This window comes from Diospyros lotus, chromosome 14 (assembly GCF_014633365.1).
Source record: "Diospyros lotus cultivar Yz01 chromosome 14, ASM1463336v1, whole genome shotgun sequence".
Lineage (NCBI taxonomy): Eukaryota > Viridiplantae > Streptophyta > Magnoliopsida > Ericales > Ebenaceae > Diospyros > Diospyros lotus.
This window is the reverse complement of record NC_068351.1, coordinates 10,341,149-10,363,211: the sequence shown is the minus strand read 5'-3', so window position 1 is coordinate 10,363,211 and position 22,063 is coordinate 10,341,149. Positions and strand designations below refer to the sequence as shown.

Here is a 22,063-nt window from a genome sequence, read left to right as displayed (position 1 = left end):
TCAATAGAGTCCCTATTTCCCCGTTACGGTAGGGCTGACAGAGAACCTGCCAATTACTGACATAGGTCTTGAGGGAGGCTACTCAAACCTCAAGTCTCAAGTTGGTCTTGTGGGCATAGGCGGTCATCACTATGCCGCATTACCATCAAAAGAGGGTATGCTCAAGGTTAGGTCAGGGCACTGCAGAAGCAGCATATTGAACAGAAAGGGTGAAAAATACCTCAAGGTTTTATTAAATGAAAAGAGTTGCCTTGCAGCCTTTAAATACAATAGGATGCCCTGCTCCAACCACTAATTAATTGTACTAACCGTACAACTAAAACAAACAAGTGCTAACTAAAACATACAGTAACAAAATACAAATAGTTTGTTACGGCATGATATCAACTGGAAGATTGAATCCAGTCCTGCAACTAGATTGAATAAAAAGAAAATGTAAAAACACAGAACCTTCTGTTGGTATATTGAACAAACAGCAGCAAGTGGAACCTCAGCATATTGCGTATCAGCAGGGATTATCTGATAAGTAATTGCAGCAATGACCTGAAAAATTGGGGAAAAGAAAATGGGAATCATTATTTACCCAGGGATAAAAAATAACTGATTAACCGATAGAAGTCAGGAGGTACAGGCACTTGGGACCATTAAGAAACATTTCTAAGCCACCTTTGGACTCTAGCCACGCTTTGTAACCCCAAATCAATATCTTGTTATGTTATTATAGTACTAGTTCATCTCCCGTGCGATGCACGAAAGTTCATATGTATTGAATTTATTTAAAATTTGACAATCTCACAACCATAAATTCCATCTACAGGTTTCAAGAACTACACATTTTTCACAAACTAATAATTAATTTAACATATGATAAATATAAATAGCTTATACAAAATAATAAATAATATGACAACATATAATAAATTAGTAACATAAATAATAAAAATGTAAAACATAATAAAATTTTCAAAAGAAATATGACAACATATGATAAATATAAATAGCCTATACAAAATATTAATTTTGTCAAAATAACTTAAACTACTTATTTAAAATAATTCAATTTTGCCTAAATAACTAGTTTAACATAACCTACAAACTAATTATTTTTCAAAATTAAGTAATAACATAAACATATATAAGATTTGTACTTTTTTTGCATGGTTCTGAAACTAATTAAGGGTTTTAGAATTTTGAGTGATAGCTTTATTGAGAGAGAATGAGAGGTAAATTATGGGAAATAAAATAAAAAATTAAATTTATTTTTTTAAAAAATTTACTTGGCAGTCGGTATTTGGCGGAATTACCTAATATCTCAAGATTTCTCCCGATTTAAAAAAGTCCCATTTTTCTGTAATTTATTTTAATTAAAATTTTATGCTAATATTTAAAAATTAATAATATGGATTAGATCTTACCTCTCCATATACCAGCATGCTTACACATTCTCCAAACACTATTCAACCATAAAAAAAAACATCTACAAGTTCCAAGAACTACACGTTTTTCATAAATCTAGGCTTAATTAATGACCTGTAAAAATTTCATTTCAGGTAAGAAAAAAATAAACAAAATATAATAGAATATCGAAATAGAAAGTGGAAATAGGCGGGAAAAAGATTTGACAGTTGTTTTGTTATAATATATATATAGATATAGATTTGTTGTTTGGGAGTTAATTACACTTCCCAGATTTTCTGGACAGGTCTAAAGTGCCAGCCTATTTGTCACCTTGACTCATTTGCATCCCAGTAAAAGCTTTTAGCTGGTTTTAATGTGCCTCAAAAGGAAAAGTCCTAACTTGTTTCAGTATCAGTGCCATTGCCTTGGTTTATTTACCTAGCATTGACAAGTAAAAGGAGACACAGTCTAAGTGCAATGTTAAATGCATATCTAGGTACAACGCCTAGCTTCTTCATCTCATTGTACTACTACCATTTAAACCTATTCATTTTAAGCCATTAAAGCCCACAAATCTGGCTTCTTCATCTTCTTGTACTACTGCCATTTAAACCCATTCATTTTAAGCCATTAAGGCCCACAAATCTGGCTAACCCCTCACCATGTCTTAGAAACTAGTCTTAAATTTCATTAACCAGTTAAACATAGTTCATAAAATAACTACCGGTAACAAAACACTGGCCAACACAAGCATACCTTTCCAGAATCTTCCTTAGACTTGGATTTCAGAAGCAATGTGCAATATTTCCTGCAGACAGATACAGTGGGAGACTTTCTTAACAACCAATGTAAACTTGGTTGTAAGGATGAATTTGCTTGTCCATTTTATATGCTAAGAATTCAGTGAACAAATTTGCAATGGTACTCAAAGTGAAATTTGGTTTACATGTGAAGAGAAGTAATATTAATACCACAGAGACAAGTTTAGAATACAGCCAAATAGAGGGTAAGGGCAAAGAACTTACCCATTTGATACACATCTTTCAAGGAACATTGATTGCTTTCCAGTATTTGCAGCATAATTCATTGTGGGAAGCTCTTTTGTGTATATGTTCAGTACTTCCTGCAGCATAATAAAAATAGAATAATGAAACATCAAACTACTAAAAGAAGGCAGCTTCTTCAAGGAAATAAAAACAAACGGGTTACTGAACATCAGCTATCCAGATTACCAGCTGTTAAAGTTATCTAGATAACAAACAATTAAAATGACGGAAGAAAACTAAACATGTCCAATAACTGCATGCTTTCCCAATAAGACAATTTTTGAACTCTTGACAGATATATACAACAGGACTACATGCCTTAAGCCCCCTCAACTCCATGTCATTATGTAATATATAGTGGCACGTGCACAAGAAACAGGAAGCCAATCCAGAAAATACCATAGCAGCAGTAAAAGACTGCACACCTAATGTAAAAAGTAAGTTAATATGCCCTGTAAGCTATAGTATCTACTTGGGACTTAACTGGATGTCTTGAAAAAGGTTCCATGTACGATATGTAGTTTTGATTCTTCTCAACAGGTCAGACCTGAAAACTACCAGGGTCACTGAATTATGTCATTGAGACTTACTAACAACACAGCAAGACCTTCTCCCTCTCTCACATGTCAGCCTTGGGGTCATCTCAAATCCCATTTTCCCAATAGATCAAAGGATCTAAGTAATGATATAGTAGGCCTGGACATTGAGCAGGCTGGACCTTGCACTAGTTTGAGCCGAAGCATTGCACTAGTCTGAGCCAAAGCATTATCCAAGATTGGGCCTAATCTTAGTTTCCTAGCCTGCCCAACAAAAAAAAAATGAAAAATTCCAGGTGCATTCGTATGGCCTAAAGTTTATTTAAAATTTTAGTAGTCTAATAGTTATTGTAGTATATAAATTTTTAAGCAGGTTGGAAGGACCAGATTTTTAAAAATCATCCTAATCTAGTTGCACCTAATCTTTTGCTCAAGCACGAGCCAATAACAGTATACATTTAAAAGAAGTCATACAAAATAGGGTGGGCTTTAGCAAATTTGGCATTTGCTGCTAGGCCAATATCCACCCCGATGTGAGAAGTACTCCGGCATGCAGTTAATGGATACATTTGGCACGCTACTAGGCTAATATCTGCTTCTCTGAGATAGGTACCCCAATGCTTTTAGAGAAGCTATATGTGGTGATTCTTAATATTTTAAGGAAAATAATCATTGCAACAAGAAAATAACATGACCCAGTTAAAGACTAATAATCCTAAGACAGGGAAAGATGGAAGGAAAGAGAGTGAGTGTTTACCTGATGCAGATATTTGGCTTGGCTACCAACATCTTTGGGGTTAACAAGCACAAAACACCAATCTCCTAAATGAAGTCATTATATTCATCAAAAAAAAAAAACTTTGGAACATGATCAACCAATTATTCCCACTATCAAACTCAAAACTAAACCTATTTAAAAATCGCGCAACAACCTGAAGTACATTCCTTGGTTTCAGAATTCCCCGGATCATTAGAGTTAGTTCTGTGTTTGTCCTCTATCACTGCAAAATTAAATTAAACAACTTTAACGTATTTGATTTCTCACCCAAAAAAAAAAAAAAAAGAGGAAGAAAAAAACCACGGAACCTCTGATTAGCTCCTAGAAAATAATGGAAACAACCGATACTGACATAGAACACAAAGAACTCTAGGTCCACTGGAAAAGTAGAAAGAAAAAAGCGCAAAAAATAATGGCCTTATCTATCAGTTTTTCCGCGCCCCAGGAACAAAATTCATAAGAAAAACGAAACACATTTAAGATTCAAACAACCTCCCTTTTGCTTCAATTTTCTACCATTTTCTGGGGGGGCAAACGCAAAACTCATCGTTGTTAACAGAATCAGTACCAGATATTTTGATTTTTGTATTGTTGGGGAGAGAGATTTGAAGGGCATTATGATGCAGCTCGGGTGTGAAGGTCTTCGCTTCAACAAGGACCTCGCAGTTCCCTGAGAAAAATGGAGAGGACAATCAGAGCATATGCTATGGATTTGTAGGGTTTCAGAAATTAGGGAAACATTCTCTTGTACCGATTGGTATGGGCGATGGAAGCGAAGAGCAGCGCTGTCTCTTCTTTGGCGCCATGAAAACAAGACGGGATTGGGAAGAATTTCAACTTTTATCTTCTGGGCTGCAGATTTCAACTTATTTTGCGGTGAGTTTTGAGGAAACCACCGCGCTTCTGATTCCGATTCCTTCATATAGTAAGTGGTTTTTGAGCGGGAAAGTGGCCTATCAGTGTTCAGTGGAATTTGACTCCCGGTTCTGGCTACGGGGAATTTAGCGGTCTTTCACTTTCTTTTAGGATAAATTATATCAAATTCCCATACATTTACGATTATACGTAACTTATCTTTCTTTACTTTTAATTAATTATATGAAAAAATCTCCTTATATTTTTAAAATATTACAATTAATCACAATTTATTTTTATTTTACATAATTTTATGCAATATATTAGTTGATTAATGCAAAATTTTATATTTTTTTGATATATTAAAATTATATATGTAGAATTATGTATTTTGTATGTAGAGTATTGTATAAAATTATGTAAAATAATAACAAATTATGGCTGATGGCAACATTTTGAAAGTATAAGGGAATTTTTTGATACAATCGAAAACACAAACGGATAAGTTATACATGGCCCTAAGTGTAAGGAGTTTCATATAATATACCATTTCTTTTATGGATAAGTAATACCAACTTATATGCTTTGGTGTCTGCAATCACATTGTATTAAAATTTAATATAATTTTAAGTAAAAATTTAAAAATAACCTTACACAACCTTCTTTTTGTGTCTAAGTTCAGTTCGGTTCGATTAGGTATTTTGGCCTAATTTGGTTCGATTATAACCGAATGCACACCCCTAATAATGAGGGTGGCATGATCGAAATGGATTGTCAAATCTAGTAAGGGGATTGGGGTTCACCAAAACTTTGGCGAATGGATTTGACAATGGCAAGTAGCCCTCCAAATTGGGTTGCCTCGCTATCTATTTGGCTTTGCGAGTAATTCGGCAAAATATTAAAGGCAATCTTAATTAAAAAAATGTCATCTTCCGTTTCCCTCTTACTCTCACATAAATATATATATACATAAAGAGAGAGAGAGTTCAAATGTATAATTAACTCGAAACTGCATAGTTTAAGAGTGTTTTTGAAATAATAAAAAGTTTTAGTATAAATAAAAAAAACTACATAGTTTAATGTATAGTGTAAATATACATTCTTTGATTGAGTTGTTTTATAAATAAAAAAATAAGAAATAAATGATTTATAAAGGAAAAAACAAAATATTATATGAATAAGGATATAAAATATCTTACCTTCTGTATGCTACTAGTGAGAGGCTCCTAGCATATTTTAGTGTGTTGAGTATTGAGATTTTAGCAAAGAACAAAAACTACGTTGAACAAAAGAGAAACATGAGAGAAAAAAAAAAGAGAAGTGAACTAACAAATAAAGTTCAAAGAGAAAAGGGCGATTCTATGTTGGACTTATCAGGTTAGAAAGGATGCACCACATATCTTTTTTCTCTCATATTATAAAAAATTTAATGCAACAAATATAACACCATTTAGTTTTTTATAATTATAAAGAATTTTCAAACTAAGATTCCTTCATCTCTTGGTCTTCTCCAACGTCACCTCTCTCTCTCTTTGTTTGATGTCTCATGGTCTCTTCATTTTTTTGGGCTTTTATTTTTTGTAGGGACCTTAGACATATATTTTAGTAGCCCATGCTTTGAGTCATGTCCGTATAACAATAGTTTAGTAGTTGAATGCATCACTAGAAGATCCATTGACAGATTTTGAGCCTATATTGACAATTTTTATGCTATAGTAAATGTTGAAATTGAAAAAAATGCTTGTTGCATAAACTAGACATAAGCGCTTATTTTTTCATTTTTAGTTGAATATGCATATCCCAAAGGCTCACACTCACACTGACACACATGCACTCAAGGACAGGGCACATCAAACTCCAAAAACAACAATTAATTAATTATACTAAATTATTATATTATTTATATCAAATAATATAAAATTTATTCAACGTAAATAAAAAGAGGGATTTCTTAATTAATTATAATAAATTATTATATTATTTGTATCGAATAATAATATAAAATTTATTCAAACCCTAACAAAAGAATTTACCCAATGCAAATAAGAGGAGACATTCCTTAATTAATTATAGTGAATTCTTATGTTGTTTGTGTTTTATAATAATAAACAAAATAAATATATATCAGCTTAACCTTTCCCACAATAAAACAAAATCAGAACAACACAACCACGATAAAAGCCAAGGGCTTATTAGGAATCGATGGACGAAAAGCAACGTGCCATGTTGCAAAGCCATTTGGTACATCGATTAGCGAGTCAAACTTGGACCACTCAAATTATCTATACGAATTTGAGTTGGTACATCCATTTCAATATAAAATTAGTAACTTGTAACCATCATCATAAGTGCCTAAAAAATATATTTATGGCCAAAGTGATACAGGGATAGCGGAAAATTTTGTAGGAAGATTTTAGTGTGGCTTGATTCTTGAGAGAAATAAAATACTTATTTCTGGGGAAAGACTTTAGGAGTGATATTAATGGTGTTTAGGTCTATTACCCTGAATATTTGGGCACATCCCTCGATTTACCTCCTCAGTGTAGCTCTAGGGGCAGGGTGGCTTAAGACGTCAGTAATGGAGCGTAATAAAAAAAATATATATATATATATATTTATGGTCAAATTTATAAAATATTAGATATAATTTTATATCATAACTAACTTTCAAACTAGGAATTTTAAATCAACCAAGGGATCCTAATACTGCGTTCACGTTATCATTATATATATCGTTTAAATTATATTTAAATTTCTTATAATTTTGGTGATCATTTGTGGTTTAGAATATTTCTGGAGTTATTCATGGCTTATTTTTTCTTACACAAACATCTTTATTTCAATAAAAAAATATTTAAAATGTTATGGTGTTAATTGGGTTCGCATGTTATTATAATTCATTCAAATTTATTAAGAAAATTCCCATTCATTTGAATACAATTTAATTGACCCCGTGTAATAATCACCCACCAGCCGGCTCGTTATACAAAGAGCTTGGCTGGGATGTTCCAAACCTGAGGTTGGTAAACGAAGCTTCTAGGTTTGTATTACACCCTGGCAGCTTTGACTCATCTCTCTTTATTCCTGAGTCCTCACACATAACATAAGGAAGCAGAAATGCAAGAAGTGGAACTGAAAACTAAAATTGGTGAGGATCATTCTCTAGTTCAGGTGGTAAGAAGTGAAATAAGGGAAATGGATTCAAATGGTGATGCTTCCACTGGGTCGGCAGAGCGTATGAAACAGAGGGTTTCGTGGATTGTTGAGATCGAATCGAACATGAAACGCTATGTTCAAGTGGAGCAGCGACCGAAGATCCAGAAGGTTCCGATGACCATTCGCGAGATCGAGTCCAACAAGAAGTGTTTCGATCCCATGGTGATTGCGATCGGACCTCTCCACCACGGCAAGCCGGAGCTAGAACGAATGGAAACTTTCAAGATTCAGTTTGCTTTACAGTACGCGCATCAAAGTAAAAAATCAATGAAGGAATTGTATGATGCGGTAGAGAAGCAAGCGTTCGATGCCAGGAACTGCTATGCCAAGGGCTCAACAGATGCGTTTGATGATGAGAAGGAGTTTGCAAAGATGATGTTCCTCGACAGTTGCTTCGTTCTTCAGTTCATTTACAGTTGTGTGAATCCCGCAGAGGATGATGTAAAGATGAAGATCAACGACAAGGCGTTTATTTTACGCGATATTACGTTGTTAGAAAATCAACTCCCTTTTGAGTTCCTGAAGGCATTGATGAAGTTGAGGTTCGAAGGAGGGGAAGGAGAGCAGATGATTGACGACTTCATCAGGCTAATCATGGAAGAAAATGCAAAGCCGAAAGGGGGCGAGAAAGAAAAGGAGGAGCCTGTTCATCTTCTTGAGCTTGTTCGTACTAAATTCGTCGATGTTGATGAAATAACAAGGGGTAGTTGCGACTCGTCTTCAAATTGGTGCTCTTATCGCTCGGTTACAGAATTGAAGTCAGTGGGAATCAATTTCAAGTGTAGTTACTCACGGAGGTTTTCTGATATCACGTTCAAGTCTGGATCCTTCTTGTCTGGATATCTCAGACTCCCTCCCATAACCATTGACGACGGCACCAAGTCTTTGCTTTTGAACTTGGTGGCTTGGGAAGCTTGCCCCGACACTCCTGACGATTTTGGGGTTTCTTCTTATGTTTATTTCATGGATACATTAATCGATCGTGCTGAAGATGTGAAGGAATTACGATACAACGGCGTAATACTCAACGGGCTGGGCAGTGACGAGCAGGCTGCCGAACTTTTCAACGAGATCGGTAGAAATTTGGTGTCCAATCCTCAGGCTTTTGGGAAGGTTAAGGAGTCTATTTACGGCTACTACAGCAGTCGCCCTAGCTTGTGGTTGGCTGAATGGGTGCACACGCATTTCAGAAGCCCATGGGCCTTAATTGCTTTCATTGCTGCAATTTTTGTACTCTGCTTGACTGTCGCACAAACAGTACTTTCTGCCCTTCAATAACAGGAAGCCTAATGCTACGGCAAATTATAAGTTGGGAAAATTCTATTTATAACCATCAATTTTGCTCTTCGTGATCTATTTTTAATATTTCTAAAAAATTCTCACATAAAATCTCATATTTACCCTTAATAAATGTTGTATGTTCAACCACTCAGCATTTACTCTTTCAAGCGCGCGTGTACGCAATTTCTCACCCACCGTCGCTACAGCCACTTTATTCACTATATCACCATATCTGAACACTTTTACTCACTCATTTCGCGCAGCCATTGTTATTCAACATACAACAAGCATTACAGAACAACTATTACTCACTCAACACGAAAGATTGCTAAGCACAGTTCAGCTCGTGATAGGCAAGTTATGCATGGAAGATTATCATAAACAAATGTTTACGGAGTTTTACAAAGAAGATAATAACTATTCATGTTCTGGCGAGAAAGAAAATAATGAAATACATGAGGTATTTGAAAATTTGTTGTATTTCTAAATTTATTTATAAGCAAGAGTTGAGAAACTCTGAAGGATATCCCAAATCCTCGGGGGGAATCAGTGTGCCCCGAATCCTTCGATTCGGGGACTCCTTGAGTATCCGAACCGAAGGATTCGGGAACTCGATGATGCCCCGAATCCTTCGGTTCGGGGGAGTCAAGTAACCCGAATCTAATGATTCGAATATTTCATTACTTTAAATTATTTATGTTTTTTATTTACATAATTTTTATTTTTTGTTCATATTTCATCAATCAGCTGTTGAACAGTTTACCAACAATCAGGTATCATACATTATTAAACTTTCATTTAGTTATTATGTGAACAATGTTTTTAAATTATTTATGTTTTCTATTTACATTCTTTTTTTTTTCATTTCAACAGTCATTTGATACTATTGAACCATTTACTACCAATGAAGTATCATACATTTTTATTAAATTTTTATTTCATTATTATTTGAACAATATTGAATTCTATTTTTTTATCAGTTGTTTAGCAGTAAAGAAGAACTTATTGGATGGGTTAGACAAGTTGAAAAAGAAAATGGAATTGTTATCGTGATAAAGGGTTCTGAATGTGGAGGTCCCAGAAGACCATTTAGAGTTCGTTTTGCTTGCGAAAGAGGTGAAAAATATAGACCATCAAAAAAGAGAGAAGAATCAGGGGAAGAATTAAAACGTAAGTGTACGAGTTCAAAGAAATGTGATTGTCCATTTCAATTAGTTGGCCTTAAAGTTTTAGATGAAAAATGGAAGTTGAAGATTACATGTGGATTTCACAATCATGCACCATCAACTCAACTTGAGGGTCATTCATATGCAGGACGGCTTACAGAAGAAGAGAAAAAAATATTGAATACAATGTCTAATAATCTTATGAAGCCTAGAAATATTTGGATGGCTATAAAGTCACAGGATCATAGAAACGTAACTACTATCAAAACTATATATAATGCACGTCAAAGATATAAACTTATAGAGAAAGGTGGTCGATCACAAATGCAACAGTTGATGAAGAAATTTGGAGAATGTAATTATGTGGAATGTCATAGATGTGAGAGATCAACAGATTGTATTACAGATTTATTTTGGGCTCATCCGATGGCTATAGAGTTATTAAAGGTATTCCCCCATGTTTTAATAATGGATTGTACATACAAAACTAATAGGTACAGATATCCACTGCTTCAGATTGTTGGTGTAACATCCACTGAATTGACTTTTCCTGTTGCATTTGCATTCATGGATCATGAATACGAGGATAACTATACATGGGCAATGGAAAGATTATAGAGTTTGATGGGATCTAATATATTTCTGAGAGTAGTTGTTACGGACAGAGAATTAGCATTGATAAATGCAATACATAAAGTGTTTCCAAATGCTACCACTTTATTGTGCAGGTGGCATATATCAAAAAATGTACTCGCTAATTGTAAGAAGTTCTTCGATAGAAAAGAGACATGGGAGAAGTTTATATTAGGTTGGCAGCTTGTTATGTTTGCCTCAACTGAGAATGAATATGAACGTCGGCTTCATGACTTAACAGTTGAGTATCATATATATGACAATGCACTTGATTATGTGAGAAATGCATGGTTGAATAATTATAAGGAAAAGTTTGTTGCAGCGTGGACAAATAAGATAATGCATTTTGGGAATGTTACTACTAACAGGTACTATTTATAAAACTCAGATCTTATATATCTTTACTTATTATTTATATTATAATATACTCAAAAATTAAGATATCTGATATATCAATATGATTTTGTTCAAGGACTGAGAGTACGCATGTGAAGCTGAAAAGACATCTTGGATCATCTCAAGGTGATTTTGAGTCATCATGGACAATCATCAACTCTCTTATTGAGTTACAGCATACTGAGATCAAAGGATCGTTTGAGAAGAGCTTAACATTGGTGCAACATAATTTCAAACCAGAAATTTTCAGAGAATTACGAGGTATTATCTCTAGAAATGCAATGAATATGGTGTTAAAGGAAACACAGATAGCTCAGAAAATTTGGGTGGATAAGATTTCATGTGGATGTGTGATAAGAAGTACACATGGTTTGCCTTGTGCACATGAAATTGCAGAGTTCATCATTCAAGGACGACCAATTCCCTTATCAGTTGTGCATTCTCATTGGAGAAAGTTACATTTGATGCAGACTACTTGTGATGAAGATATCTCATCTCTACTGATGATTGAGCCAGAGATAGATACCATATATAAGAAGTTTCAATTAGAATCAGAGGCAGGTAAATTGGTATTGAAACAAAAGTTGAGAGAATTAGTTGATCCTGTTACAACTTCATTGATGGCGCCAAGTGTTAAAGTTAAAACAAAAGGTAAGCCATCCTCAAAGAAAAAATATCACTTTGATAGTTCTACCAAGCGTGATCCATCTTATTTTGAAATAGTACAGTCTTCTCATGATAATACAACCCCAGTAATACAGAGTTCAAGTAATACAGTCTTCTCCCGAACACTGTTGTTCGGGGGAAATTTTCTCCCGAACATCGTTGTTCAGGGGAAATTTTTTCCCCCAAACAGCGATGTTCGAGGGAAATTTTTTCCCCCGAACAACCCAATTCGGGGGAAAAATTTTCCCCCAAACATCGTTATTAGGGGAAAATTTTTCCCCCGAACAGCGATGTTCGGGTGAAATTTTTTCTCCCGACAAACCCAGTTCGGGGGAAATTTTTTCCCCCGAACACTAAGATTCGAGGGTTCCCCTGAATCTCAAGGTTCAGGGGAACCCATCCCTCAAACGCCCAAGTCTGCCGAATCAAAATGAACAATAAACAATATGAATCAAAATGTTTACCTATTTATGCGATTTAGGGGACTCCAACAGGCTGGATGAGGCAAACAAAGTGGGCGAGGCTAAGTCGGTGGTACTGTCACAGAAGACAAAGAAGAAGAAGAAGAAGGAGGAGGAGGAGGAGGAGAAGAATAGGGTTTGATGCGCGTGGGTGTAGTTTTTGAGGGTTGAGTGTGTGGAGGGTATATTTGGCATGTAAATGGTTGCAAAAAGGAATAAGTGTGGCTGCAAATAGTAAAATTAAATATTTTAGTTAGAATGGTTACAAAGAGCAAATTCTATGGTTGCAAATAGAATTACCCTTATAAGTTTTCTTCTTCGCAATCATTACAAATAAAATATTAAAATTTATTATTTATAATCACATTTATTATTTTATCCAATAATTTATATACCAAATATACTCTCCAAATAACCATCCCTCAAAAAACACACCTCAAGCGCATCTAAACTATTATTCTTCGCATCAAACCCTGGTCTTCTTACTGTTCTCCTTCTTCGCGCTTCAAACCCTGTTATTCTTCTTCTTCAGACCACTCTCATAGACCACCGCCAACCTCTCGCTGTCGCCCACTTCGCTTGCCTCGTCCACCCGCTTCGTTGGGGTTCCCTAAAATTGTAGAAAATGCCTTTCTAGTTAGGGGTTCCCGAACCGCAGGGTTCGAGGAACCCCTTACCCCCTGAACCTCACTATTCGGGGTGTGAGGGCTTCCCCGAACCTTGCGGTTCGGGAACCCCTAACCCCCCAAACAATGAGATTTGAGGGGTATGGGATTCCCGGAATCTCGCCCTTTAGAGGTAAGGCGTTCCCTAACTTACCTAATTTCGCATAGTGAAATTTGGATTAGGTTGAGTTATTAGTATCAAAAATTAAAATTTTATATATATTATAACTATATTTTAAGAAAAAACAAAAATTTTATTATATACATACATATTATAACTATATATATAGTTATAATTATATATATATAATTATACATAAACTATTATATACATACATATTATAATATATAAAATATGTATATATTCTCCTGAAAAAGTTCAAGAGAATTCAGGTTTAGGAGATTTGATTTTCTCCAAATCTATGGCTTCGGGATTCTTTCAACCTCTTGAATTTTGGGGTTCGGGGCTTGGGGGATGCCCTGAACCTCGGGGTTTGAGGAACCCCAAATCGCCCAAACCCCAAGGTACCCCAAGGTCCATCCCCCAGTCCTCGAACCCCGGGATTTGGGGCTTTAAGGCACTCTCGAAAGGTATTTTTTATTTTTTAATTAATCTTATTTTTTTTAATTCAATCGTGTATGTAAATTATGTAATTTAACTAGTGATCGATATTATAAATTATGTTATTTTTAAATATAAATTATATAGATGCATGCTATTTGATAATATTAAAAAATTATTTTAATTTTTAAAAATATTAATAATTTTCTACTATTTTATATTGATCTACTATAGCTACTGCTATTTGAATAATAGAGTAAAGTGGATGTGGCGATGGTGGGTGAGAAAGTAGGTGCACGCACTTGAGGAGTAATGGTGGATGGTTGATCGTCAACGATTTAAATGAAGGGCAAATATGAGTTTTTATCTCAGGATATTTTAGAAATATTAAAAGTGGGTTACGAAAAATAAAAAATATGGTTACAAATAGAATTTTGCTAATGCTATTTCCCCCCCCCCCCCAACACCACTCAATATATAATTACAAATTTATCCCCTATGATAATTACAAACATACCCTCAATACATAATACTCTCAATATTCTAGTTTTCTCTCACACACTCAATATTCATCCTTTTTCCCCACCCACATTCTCTCTTTATCTCTCTCTCCCTCCCTTTCTCTCTTTCTCGCTCATGCGACCACTATTGGTCGGAGTCCCTTAGATGCAGTCTCCATTGGGCCCGATCTACAAAGAGGCAAGTCTTTTAATTTTATCAGCAATGATATACATATATACACGGGTGTTGAGTTTGGCTGAAAGTTTAAGTTTAGATCTATGGAGATTTGGCCGTTGGATCTTATTGATTTTTGGGTATGTTAGTCGATGGAGATAAGGGTGTCAGGTGGTTGCCTCTGACGCCAGAAACCACCAGCTACGGTGGCTGGTGGCGATTAGCAGTGCATTTACACTGGTATTGGATTTGGTCGAAAATTTAATCTTAGATCTAGGGAGATTCGACCGTTGGATCTTGTTGATTTTTGGGTATGTTGGTAGATGGGGATAGGGGTGTTGAGTGCGTTTTTTAAGTTGTGGCCGAAAATTAAATGTCAGATCTACAAATATCTAACCAATAAATCTGACCTATTTTGGCGTATGTTAACCCCCTTGACTTAGTGTTTCTAACGGCAAGCTCTGATCATAGGAGTTTTTGGCAGGCGATGGTCGTCGATGACTGCTAGTGGCGACAGTTGTGATTGGTTAGACTGTTTTTCACGTCCATACATACATACATATATTTATATATTCTCCTTTATTTTATATAAATTTTTCTTGTTTGCTTATGCTATGTTTTTATGACGGCAAAGACGATTTGGTTGTTGAAGTGGTATTTAAAAAATTTGATTTATTTTTTTAATTGTTTTTTGCACGTAGATGAGAAGAGTTTGTGTCTCATTTGTAGGAGTGGGTTTGCAAATTAGTGTTTAAATATTATTTTGTAATTATTTTAATTCATGATGTGAATGTTAATATTTAGTGTGATATTTAATTATAAGTTTGTATTTCAGATGTTGAATGTTAAGTTGAATATTAAATTTGTGATGTTTTGAATATTGTGAAGGTTAAAATAAAATTATTAATTGAAATTTGAATGTTAATAAATTGAATTGGTTTGTATTTGTTTTGTGAATTTTTGATGTGAAATTATTAAATTTATTTAATAATTGAACTGTAAATAGTTTTTACTAATTTTATTTGAATTTAGATATTTATTAATGTGTATATATATTTTAAATTTATATTAAATAAAATTAAAAAATATTAATTAAATTTATAATATTCATGTTCTAAATCAGTTTTCAAGAATTTTGTTAGCAATTCTACATACAAAAAATATTCAAAGTGATAATAGTATGAGTAATTATTCAATTAGATATATTTTAAATGTAATTAAAAATTTGATCAAACATTTGTTATAAAAAACTATTTAAAAAAATCTAGTCAAAAATTTAAATATTTGAAAAATATAAAATTATTCATGTATTATACACTCGTATTTTACATATTGTATAGTATATAAATTAGAAGATATTGATAATGTTTCAATTTTAGTTAAATTTTACTTTTAGGAATTATAATTTTCAATTTGGTACTACACATCATGAATTAAGATTAATTTTAAAAGAAAATTCTTGACATGTTGGTTTAGATTTGACGATTCTTATTGAACGATTTTAACATTTGATGAAAAAGTTCATGTTGACCAAGCACTCTCTTAATTTGCATGGTTAGTTATGTTGTTCACAAGATTATCACATATGTTTAGATAATCGTGGATTAAAATTTAAATTTGTACTAATTTATTTACAATATATGATTTCTTACTGAAATGATGTGAAATAAATAGACATCTCATCAATTCTTAAATATTACATTAATTAGATTATTATAATCAATTAATACATATTTATAAATATACATTACTCTTAAATTAATGTTCATTCCAATATACTGAATGCATAATTCTTTATAATACATTTAAATTCACCCCCCCCAAAAAAAAATGCCCACTTTGCCATATTTCACCCACTTGACCACTAATTCAACCTAAAAAATTATTATTATTCTTTTATATAAATATTTATTTAAAAAATAAATAAATAATGAGCATTATTTTTGAATGAGCAGGATGGCCGGAAACCCATAATTAAATTTCAATCAATTTATTAATATTTAAATTTCAATCAATCATTTCATTTTAACTTTCACAATATTCAAAAGATCACAAATTCAATATTCAACTTCAACATATACAATACAAACTCATAATTAAATATAACATTAAATATCAACATTCATAACATAAATTAAAATAATTACAAAATAATATTTAAACACAAAGTCTTAATTCTCCCTCTCCTTTGCGAAACCTCAAACTCCTTATCTGAATGCTTCTCATCTGCATTCACATAACATAATAAAAAAATAAATCATTTTTTTTAATTTCCACTCCAACAACCAAATCATCATCACTCTCATAAAAAAAACAACATAAGAAAACAAGAAAAAATAATGCAAAAGAAAGGAAAATATATAAATATATGTATGTTTGAATGTATGTAAACAGCCTAACCAGTCACAATCATTGCCGCCAACGATTGTCGGTGACCACCGTCGGCCGAAGATTTTCACGAATAGAGTTTATTATTAGAAACACCAAGTCAAGAGGATTAACATACAAAAAAATGGGTCAAATTTAACGATTGAATTTTTGTAGACTTGAATTTTAATTTTTGGCCACAATTTAAAAATGCACTGTCAGCTGCCATTGACCATTGTGGCCGGTGATTTCCGACGATTAGAAAAAAACACCCAACGCCTAAGGACCCATTGACCAACATACCCAAAAACTAACAAGATCTAATGGCCGAATCTCTGTAAATCTAAGATTAAAGTTTCAACTAAACTCATAGCGTGTATATACGCATTGCCAGTTGCCACCGTGGCCAATGATTTTCAACGATCAATGGCAATCATCCGACACCCAAGGGCCTATTGACTAACATACCCAAAAACAAGCAAGATCTAATAGCTGAATCTCCGTAGATCTAAGTTTAAAATTTTAGCAAAACCCAAATAGCACGTATATATGTATATATCATAGATGTATGCTGAAAATCATTGTGGAGAGAGAAAGAGAGAAGGGCAGAGCTGCTACAATGGAGAATGCTCGGTCGCACGAGTAGGAGAGTGAGAGAAAGTGAGAGAGAGAGAGAGAGAGGGGGATGGGGGGGGGGGAAATGATGCAAAAGATGGGAAGCATGGAGAGAGTGAGAGAGAGAAGAATAAATTAATTTTGTTGTTTGCAAAATTTTATTTTTAAATATCACGATATTTCATGGGGTAGCATTGAGAGTAGCCAAATGGCATTACTATTACAAGAATAATATCTCATATCATATTTATAATTGTCAAATAATATTCAAATACAATTAAGATGAGTCAATCTTATTAGAAGATAAGTTATCTTCCTAAAATATAATTATCTTTAAGTGAGATAATCTGATAAAATTATCTCTAAGTGAGATAATTACGAAATTCAAATATGGGTTGATCTTCAATTCCTAAACTTGATTAAATAAGATTTTTTGCTCTAGTAGTGTTTGTTGATAAAGATATGGGGTGAAAAAATATTAGATAAATGAAGTATTTCGGATATTTGTCATTTCCAACGTATTTGTTAAATTTATATAATTTTTTTTAAAAAAATCTCACGTGACTTTTTATCTTACTTTTTACAGATAAATTATTTGGCTCCATTTCAAATAAATTTATCTGATATTTTACAAATAAGTCTAAATTACCCATATGCCCATTTTAGGATAATTAATTTACTTTAATACATTTTTAAAATTAAAATTTTTTAAGTCTTATTTTTATAATAAGGTTGGTTTTAAAAGAACTTATTCATTTGAGTCTTATAATTAATGTAATTTAATATATTTTTAAATTGTCATATGTTTTGGTAATTTTTAAAATTTAAATAAAATTATTCCTTTCATCGATTTTTAAATTTTCTCTCTCTCTCTCTCTCTCTCTCTATATATATATATATATTATCATCTAATACAAATTCATTTCATCGATTTTTTAAATTATTTTATTCAATTTTATATTTTATTATCTATTATGAAATATGTTTTGGTAATTTTTAATTATCTATGTGGAATTATTGTAATTCCATTAATAATTATTTTTACTTCTCAGTCTTTTTAGAATCTATTTTTGAACATAGATTTAGAAAATAAAATACTATTTTTAATTTTAATTTTTTGACAATTTACATTAATCATAAAACACTATTTTAATAATAAGTTTGTTATTGATATTAACATACAGTTTTGAATGAATTTGATAATAGAGATATTTTGATAAAAGTCTCTTATCTTGATGCTATTTATATACATTTAACAAACATATGAAAAAAAATAATTTTCAATAGATTTCAAAAAATTTAACAAATAGTCTAATAGAAATTTTAGAATGTTTCCCAACCTTATCTTCACCATTCCATATGTTGGTCCATAAAACATTTTAATTTTATCTTAATACTCCTTTATCTTGTTTATTTTAACAAACACTACCTCTATAAATAGAGGTTCCTACATAAGGTTTGGGATACATAGAAAAACACATAAAATCACATAGCATTGTATATTGTGAGTGTTCTTATCAGTAGAGTGTGTATTTGGCTTGCAATTAGAGTGCACTTTAAGTACTGTGATTGGGCACCTGATCTGAAAGTCTGAGGAGGCTTGTGGCACGTCAAATTTTGAAGATCCAATGTTTCATTACTAACCAAGTAATTATTTGTGTGATATTTATAATTTATGCATAAAATAGCTAACAAATGGTATTAGAGTCACGATTTTAGAAATTTGTTGTTTATTCTTGTTTGCTTGCTGCTCATCTCACCATGGTCGAGGCTTTGTCGTCGGTGGCTGAGTACGTCACAATTGGTGGGATGGAGTTTCCATCGTCCGATTGCAAAGACTGAGGTTGTTTCGTCAGCGATCGCGTTCATCGCAACCGGTAGGATGGATCATCGCATCTAGGTCTTCCATGGTGTGGTTCTTTTGTGTAATCTCCATGGTTGTGTTGCAATTCGTCATCATTTTCACCACATTGTCTCAAGTAGAGATGGCAAAATGGGCCCGGCCCGACGGGCTGGCCCGTTGGGGCCCGGCCCGGGACCGGGCTAGGGCCAGCATTTTGCTGGCCCATTTAAGGCCGGGCCGATTTGGCCTGGCCCGGCGGGCCAAATGGTGGCGGGCCGGGCTGGCCCGCCTAGCCCGTTGGCCCGCTAATTGACAAAGACAAACCCCCCCTCAGCCTCGCCTCTCGCCCTCACCCTCTGCCTCGCCCTATGTCGCCCTTGCCCTCACCTCGCCCTCTATCTCGCCCTCACCCGCGCCCTCACTCGCCGTCGCCGTCGCCCTCGTCTCGCCCGCGCCCCTCGCTTTCGCCCTCGCTCGCCCTCTGTCTCGCCCTCGCCCTCGCCCTCGCCCTCGCCTCGCTCGCCCTCGCCCTCACCCCTCGCTCGCCCTCGCCCTCGCCCTTGCCCTCGCTCACCCTCTGTCTCACCCTCGCCCTTGCCCTTGCTCACCCTCTGTCTCACCCTCGCCCTCGCCCTCTGTCTCACCCTCGCCCCTCGCTCTCGCCCTCGCTCGCCCTTTGTCTCGCCCTCGCCCTCGGCCCTCGCTCACGCTCGCCCTCGCTCACGCCCTCACCCTCTGTCTCGCCCTCGTCCTCGCCCTCGCTCGCCGCTCTCGCCCCTCGCTCGCCTGCGCCCCTCGCCCTCTGTTGCCCGCGCCCCTCGCCCTCTCTCGCTCACGCCGCCTGCCTCTGGGCCAAAAAAAAAAATAAAAATTTGAGCGGGCCCGTGTAGGGCCGGGCTAGGGCCAGTAATCTGCTGGCCCGTTTTTAAGCGGGCCGATTTGGCTTGGCCCGGCCCGCTTGGCCCGCGGGCCACTTGGTGGCGGGCCAGGTTGGCCCGGCCTGGCCAGTTTGCCATCTCTAGTCTCAAGCAAGAATGGGCGACTGCGTACGTCGAGGCTATTCATGTTGCTGACGAGCGCAAGGCGATGGCTCAAGCTTCTGCCATGTCTTATGGTTCAAGCTTTTGCCATGGACGATGATTCAAGCTACCCCTTCTTCATCACACACGTCGCCAATAGTAGGTATTACTTGTCGTCGCCATCGATTTATTAGCCTACGCCATCGTTGTTGATTGATTAGTCTCCTATATCAATGTCGCCTCTAGTTGTCGTGGGTTGGTCATGGCCACCTTTTCATCGTGAGTTCATTGTGGCCGTGGGTCGATGGCATCTTGAAAAAGTACTTGTAGCCCTAGTTCTTCGGCCTTCTCGACAACATGAAAATGTCACATATTTTACTATCACATCCTCACCATTTCTCTAATTCATTTTCCTAACTAGAAAACCTACGTTATATGCATATCTCTTGTAAAACTCAAAAGATTTCATTGGCATCCTTAAATTTCATCCCAACCTCCGGCACAATAACCTCAATGTCTTCTCCTAAGATTTCATCATCCAAACCATCCCAATTCTCCCTTAAAATATCATCTTCATCGTTTCCCAAACTTTTGTCATCCACAGCTTGTACATTCATTTCTATTGTCTCATTATCAACTTTTGTAATGTGAAAATACCAAACATAAATCAAACAGTATAGAAATGCTCAAAAACATAAATCAAACAGTACATAAATCTAAGAAATTACCTGACAAAGGAGTCATTTTTCTCCAAATGATTATCTCTCTGTAAAGGAGCGTTAGCTGACGGGTGGGGGTGACGGTAGGTGCGACTATCGATGGTGGGTGCAGTGGTTGGCCAGTGGTTTCCCAATCTCTCTCAAGGCCTCAAAAGTTGTGGGTTTCGTTTTGGAGATTTATGGTTTTTTGGGCAGTGCGACGAGTGGCGATGACGAATTTCATGGTCGACAAGTAAGGGTGATGGCGGTGTGACTGACGGAGGTGACGAGTTTTGCGACGAGCGAGTGGGGGCGACTGCGATGTGACTAACGAGTAAAGGCAAGTAGTGAGAGAGAGAGACAATTGTGAGAGATATTTTTTGATCGACGAGAGTGATGAGAGACAATATGAAGAGAGAGAGATGATCGTGTGTGTGTGTGAGAGTGAGAGAGCGAGCTAACATTGGGTGGGAATAGAGATGGCAAAATGGGCTCGGCCCAACGGGCTGGCCTGTTGGGGCCCGGCTCGGGACCGGGCTAGGGCCAGCATTTTGCTGGCCCATTTAAGGCCAGGCCGATTTGGCCAGGCCCGCTTGGCCCACTAATCGGCCACAAACCCCCCTCTCAGCCTCGCCTCTCGCCCTTGCCCTCACCCTCTGCCTCGCCCTCGCCCTCTGTCGCCCTCTGTCTTGCCCTCGCCCTCACCCTCGCCCTCGCCTGCGCCCCTCGCCCTCGCCCTCGCCCTCGCTCTTGCCCTTGCTCGCCGTCGCCCTCGTCTCGCCCGCGCCCGCGCCCCTCGCTCTCGCCCTGGCTCGCGCCCCTCGCTCTCACCCTTGCTCGCCGCCCTCGCCCCTCAGTCGCCCTTTGTCGCCCGTGCCCCTCGCTCTCAGTCTCGCCCCTCGCCCTCTTTCGCTCACCCCGCCTGCCTCTGGGCCAAAAATGGTATAAAAAAAAAATATTTGGGCGGGCCCGTTTGGCCCGTGTAGGGCCAACAATCTGCTGGCCCATTTTTAAGCGGGTCGATTTGGCCCGGCCCTCTTGGCCCGCGGGCCACATGGTGGCAGGCCGGGCCGGGCCGGCCCGTTTGCCATCTCTAGGTGGGAGGCATTGTATTGGGCCTTGCAAAGAAAAAATATTTAAAAAAAAATTAAATTCTTTCCGTAACCGAAGGTGTACCGCTGAATACA

General features: G+C 36.1%; 2 protein-coding genes across 4 annotated transcripts in view; one reads left to right on the top strand and one right to left on the bottom strand.

Annotated features, from left to right (window-relative positions):
- The window catches only part of LOC127791239 (uncharacterized), a 32,945-nt gene extending 28,191 nt beyond the window's left edge, over positions 1–4,754 (bottom strand). For all 3 annotated transcript variants that reach the window (XM_052321099.1, XM_052321098.1, XM_052321100.1), the window contains exons 1-7: positions 4,510–4,754; positions 4,327–4,428; positions 3,913–3,981; positions 3,738–3,802; positions 2,424–2,521; positions 2,155–2,206; positions 451–543 (exon numbers count right to left, since the gene is read on the bottom strand). In XM_052321099.1, the coding sequence (XP_052177059.1) occupies positions 451–543; positions 2,155–2,206; positions 2,424–2,521; positions 3,738–3,802; positions 3,913–3,981; positions 4,327–4,428; positions 4,510–4,564 (534 nt within the window). In that variant the 5' untranslated portion in view covers positions 4,565–4,754. The remainder of the gene's footprint in view (positions 1–450; positions 544–2,154; positions 2,207–2,423; positions 2,522–3,737; positions 3,803–3,912; positions 3,982–4,326; positions 4,429–4,509) is intronic.
- Positions 4,755–7,730: 2,976 nt separating this feature from the next.
- On the top strand, positions 7,731–9,107 carry LOC127790896 (UPF0481 protein At3g47200-like). Its single transcript, XM_052320626.1, has one exon. It carries the CDS (start codon positions 7,731–7,733, stop codon positions 9,105–9,107), a length of 1,377 nt encoding a protein of 458 aa, XP_052176586.1.
- The last annotated feature ends 12,956 nt before the right edge of the window (positions 9,108–22,063 follow it).